The sequence below is a fragment of the Myotis brandtii genome, unplaced genomic scaffold (assembly GCF_000412655.1).
Source record: "Myotis brandtii unplaced genomic scaffold, ASM41265v1 scaffold178, whole genome shotgun sequence".
NCBI lineage: Eukaryota > Metazoa > Chordata > Mammalia > Chiroptera > Vespertilionidae > Myotis > Myotis brandtii.
The window spans coordinates 74,607-79,969 of NW_005356599.1; the positions used below are offsets into that span (position 1 = coordinate 74,607).

The window sequence follows — 5,363 nt, forward strand, 5'->3', positions numbered from 1 at the left end:
TCAATAAAATATATATTAAAAAAAAAAAGAATATAATAAATCATGTAAAATATTGACGATATCATTAGGGGTCTCCAAGGTCTATTCTGGGGACCCCTAGACGATCCCTCTAGCCTTTGTTCATCTCCTTCTATGGAAACTAGAGCCAAAGAGGGGATCGAAAGGCAGCAGCATGGATTCCAGCTGGCCTGTCATCGGGGAAAATGATGGAGGGGGTGAAGGAAGGGGCCGCTGGACAAGGAGCAATTTTGGCCAAGACTCTTTGAGCACCTACTCCGTGCCAGGCGCCATTCCAAATGCTGCACATGAACTGACCCCCGGAATCGTCACAAACCCCCGTGAGGTCAGCCGCTCTTCCCCAGGTTCATAGAGGCACAGAGAGGTTACTCGCTGGCCTCATATCACACAGCTCATGAGTGACAGGGCTGCGATTAGATCCCAGGCAGCCACACCCAGAATTCATATTCCTGACAACGGCACTCTACACCTTTAGGGAAGTGGGGTTGCTAGGTGGCGGTGGGAGGGTGGGGAGAAGGTTTGGACACACTGGAAGGGAGGAGTGAGCATCTGAGCTGCAGGAGGAAAAGCAGGCCGGCTCCTGAGAGCCCGCCCGATCCTTGGACCTAGACACCTGGAAGGTACGTGGCCCAAGGTGTGTGCAGCCTGTGTGACACCTGCCATGGCCTTACCAACAGGAGAGGACACTGCCCTCATCAGAAGAGCCGGGCAGCTCGGCAGGAATGGGGTTCTGGGATCCCCTGCTGTGCTAGAGTTTGGGGAGGGGTCCTGGGTCAGGGGTGGGGTTATGGAGCAGGAGCAGGAAAAGGGAAGGAAAGTGGTGTTTGCCAGGCCAGAGGGACGGGGCAGGGAGGTGAGGAAAAACCAGACAGGGAAGAGAAGAGAGGCGGCGGGCCAGGGGGCGGGCAGGTGCAGAAGAGAGAGCTCACCTGGACGAGCAGCGAGAAGCCCGTGTGGACCGAGCCCTGCAGGATGCAGTTGCGGGTGGTCCCCACGTACAGCGTGTCTCCCCGGCCCTCTGCCACGGTGCGCACGGGGCCAAAGTCCTCGGGCACCTGGGCGGGCAAACGCGGAGAAGGGAGGACACACAAAGGGGTGCGGCTGGGAGTGACATGCTAGGGAGAGGAGGGGTCCCCTCACCTTCGTAGGAGCCCCTCCCCCTCCTCACCTCCACCTCCTGCAGCTTGCTGTAGTCAGGACCCCAGAAGACCACCCTCCGATCGCGGCCGCCTCCAGACACCAGCGTCCCGTCCCGCAGGGCGCAGAGCCCAAACACGCCACCATCATGGGCGCCCGGCACCACCTGTGTGATGCGGTTTCCACCTATGGGATGGGCAGGGGCAGGGGTCAGCATGGGGAAGCTTCCCCTGTACTGACCCCCCAGAGCACCTCACTCTCAATCCTGCACCCAGCCATTCACCACCTTTCCTTCTATCCACCCTTCCACTCACCTGTTCCAATACCCTGCCCTCCACCCATTCAAGCATCGGAACTAACATCTTCTCCTCCACCCATCCACCCTTTGATCCATCTACCCGCATCCATTCCTCCACTCACCTATCTACTGGTCTGTCCATCCACCTCTTCATTCCTCAGCCACACATCTACCCATCTGTCCATTCATCCAGCCATCCATCCATCCTTCCTTCCTGGCACCCATCCATCCATCTCTCATCCATTCATTCACCCTGTTTTATCCAAGTACTCACTCACCAATCAATCCAAACTTCTAGTCAACCATCCACACTTCTCCATCTGTCCATTACACTCATCTACCCACTTACATGTCAATCTAGCCATCCGTTTATTCATTCATTAACCCATTCCATCAATAATTATTTAATTAACATTTACTCTGAGCCCAGCCATTGGTTAGAACAATAAACTCATTTATTCATTTATTCAGTAATCAACCCACTTCCTAGAACAATCCAGTCTTCATAACACATTCATCTATTGGCTGAGATAACTAATCATTCATTCATCACTTTACAGATCCACTGAAAAAACTTACTCATTCATTAATACAGTCATACATTAGGGGGACAACCACTCATTTTTTTAGTTGTCTATTCACCTAATCATCCAATATTAAGTAGGACAACATGCATTTACTCAATTCTTTTATTCATTTACTCATTCCTTCATTCATTGGCTAGAACAACCCCTTCATTCCCTCATTCACTCATTCATTTCTCTGAGACAAACCACTTTTCCATCTATCCATCCATCCACAACTAGGTTAAACCATTTATTAATAGTTCAAACTTGATCCCTAATATGGGATTTGCAGAGAACAAGGGTGGGAAATAAGTAAAGATGTCACGGAGGTGGGATATTGGAGCTGAGCCTTGATGGGGGTGTTGGAATTGAACAGGTAAGGATTTAGCCTGTTTAATCATACATTCCACACAGCAGAGTCAGAGGAAGGGAGACACAGCTAAAGGGGGTTAGGGAGGACTGGGTTGGGGGCCAAACAGGTGGGATGACACTGACCTTTGCCCCAGACATAGAGGTTCCCTCCAGAGTCCCCGGTGACGACATCGCCACCCTCCAGAAAGGTCACACACAGCACGTACTTGGGTTTCTCGTGTTTCTGAGGTGGGGGAGGAGGGAAAGGTGTCAAGGTCGCTGAGCTGGGTGGCCTCCCACAGCTTACCTATCGTCCAGGACCCCTCCATGCTTTTGGGTGAGGACCTGTGTAGCATCCCCATCTCCAACCCACCTCCATGGAGTGCTCACGTCATCCAGTTTCTGACCACATTGTCTCTTTCCCACCCCTGGACCCACTTCCTGCCTAACTTCTGTTCCCCTCTCTGTCCTCTGTTTCCCCTGCTCTCTTCCCCTTGCATTCCCCTCGCCCCTGACCCTCACTCCTCCCCTCTCCCTCCCTGCCTTCCTCCCCATCTCTGTCTCTACGTCATCCTCCCAGCCCCATCCCACCCTCTTCCCAGTGTCTCCAGTTCGTCTCCATCTGTGCCTGGTGTTCTCAAGGCCTCTCTTTTTGGGGTGAAGCCCCAACTCCCACCAAAGGCAGGGGAGCCCCATCAGAAGTGCCCCTGGATCTTCTCTCCTGGGCCCTCTGCTTCTCTCTCGATTTCTGTCTCGGTGCATGTTCCTCTCCGCCAGTCGGCCTCTGACCTCTTTGTGGGTCCATAATATTGACAGCCTAGACCAGTGGTCGGCAAACCGCGGCTCGAGAGCCACATGCGGCTCTTTGGCCCCGTGGCATGGGCCACGAAGTTTCAATCGCACTGTACGTGCGCGCCCGCACGTGGTATTTTGTGGAAGAGCCACACTCAAGGGGCCAGTTTGCCGACCACTGGCCTATACTATCTGCTAGGAGCTGCTAAACTCTTCACCCCACTAATCCTCACGATTTCAGCGTTAAGGAGGATCATCAGATTGCTGCATCCATCCCATGGTATAGAGAAGGACAATGAGGCCCCGGCAGGCAACAGCGCAGCCTCTGGGACCCTCGGGAGTACCTGTTGTCTGCCTGGGTGTCCCTGCCTGCCTCTTTCAGGCCCAGCCCGTCCCCCCCACCCCCCCACACTCACCTCAAAGAGGCCCTGCCGCTTGCTCAGGCTGCCCCCCTCCAGGCTCCAGAAGTAGATGTGGGATTTCCCGCAGGTGATGATCACAGTGGGGTCGGTGGGGTGGAAGGTGGCCACCAGCACAGCGTCGTTGGAGCACTTTGGGGAGTGGGAGATCTGAATGAGGTCCTCAGACCGCCAGAGCCGCCACACCCACCCCACGTAGGAGCGCCCAGCACAGCTGCGTGGGTTGTGCACTGCGCACCGACTTGTCTATCTTTCCTCTCCGGGCAAAAGGCACAGGAGGCAGGGCCCACCCACGAAGTCTTACTGGCATCTTCATTAACATAACAGCAAGGCACCGGGACAGCCCTACTCGGCACCTAGCACCGTGCTAAGCACTTCACATTTAACCCCCAGCACCCTATGAGGTAAGGCTCATTAGTGCCCCCCTATTACACATAAGGAGTGAGGCTTGCCTGGCTGGTGTGGCCCAGTGGCTGAGTATTGACCCATGAACCGAGAGATTGCAGCGGTTCAATTCTTGGCCAGGGCACATGCCCGGGTTTCAGGCTCCATCCCCAGTGGGGGGCCTGCAGGAGGCAGCCAATCAATGATTCTCTCTCATCATTGATGTTTCTATCTCTCTCTCCTTCTCCCTTCCTCTCTGAAATCAATAAAAATACATTAAAAAGAAACAAAGCAGAAATGAGGCTCAGAGAGGTTAAGTTACTTGCCTAAAGCCACACAGCCAGGTAAGCATCGTGTTCAGCATCAACTCACATAGGTCTGACTCCAGAGCCCAGCCTCTCAACCATTTCTCCTTCCCCAAACCGTGGGCCCCAATCCAGAACCCAGGTCTCCGGCCCCCAGCCCAGAACTGGCATGTGACCTTGGACAAGGACTTCTCCCCTCCACCATGCCCAAGGTCCCTCATCTGTAAAGGAGGCCACTGCCCAGGGATGCAAGTCAAGGTCGGTCTTGGACCTGGCAGGACTGTAGAGTCAGCAACCACCTCATACCAACCCTTCTGTTGGGCCTGGTCCACCCACCCCATATCCCAACATCAAAGCCAAGGCCCTACAAGGAAGATGCTTCCATTTTACAGATGAAGCAACTGAGGCTCAGAAGAGGGCAAGCCCAGAGTCACCAGCCAGCAAATGCAAAGCCAGGGTTTCAAGGTGAGCCTATCTCATACCAGACTCCTAACCACTGAGACCCAGCCAGTCCCCCCGGGGCATCCTGAGGAGAAGGGATGGGAAGGGTCACCCCACCTTGCTATCCACCACCTTGGCCTCCTTGGTCCAGTCCCACACGGAAAGCACATGGTCGTTGGATTCGTCCACCGCACAGAGCAGGTTGCCCCCATTCTAGGAGAGAGGGGCAAGGTGGGTCAGGATCCATTTCCCCAAACTCCCCCCACTGGGGCACTTGCCACTCAGACCTGTTTTAAGATTTTCAAAGGCTCTGGCCCACGTTACATGAAGCACATGAAAATACACTCCCTATCCAGGAGCCATATACACGTTTAAAAGGTTTCTATAATTTTCCCTTTGAAATGACTTGTCCCTAAGAAGTGTGTCTAATTTGCCCTCTGTTACAATTTCTCTGCAGTCATCTCGCAGTCAGGAATTCATACCGAGACCATCTAATCTCCATTTTCCTATGAAATGCCTTTTATGTATATGAAATTAAACAAGTAATTAACTTGACAAGATGTTTTTTCATATCTTTAGTTAATCACAGGTTAATTTTGATTTTGCAGGATCTCTCTATTTCTCTCTCTCGCTCTCTCTCTCTCTCTCTCTC

The 5,363-nt window shown here is 53.3% G+C and overlaps 1 protein-coding gene across 1 annotated transcript in view; it reads right to left on the bottom strand.

Moving 5' to 3' along the window:
* EML2 (echinoderm microtubule associated protein like 2) overlaps nucleotides 1–5,363 on the bottom strand; it is a 24,366-nt gene that overhangs the window by 11,850 nt on the left and 7,153 nt on the right. The window contains exons 7-11 of the mRNA XM_014537382.1: nucleotides 4,829–4,924; nucleotides 3,579–3,713; nucleotides 2,515–2,614; nucleotides 1,187–1,341; nucleotides 948–1,073 (exon numbers count right to left, since the gene is read on the bottom strand). Coding sequence (XP_014392868.1) covers nucleotides 948–1,073; nucleotides 1,187–1,341; nucleotides 2,515–2,614; nucleotides 3,579–3,713; nucleotides 4,829–4,924 — 612 coding nt within the window. The remainder of the gene's footprint in view (nucleotides 1–947; nucleotides 1,074–1,186; nucleotides 1,342–2,514; nucleotides 2,615–3,578; nucleotides 3,714–4,828; nucleotides 4,925–5,363) is intronic.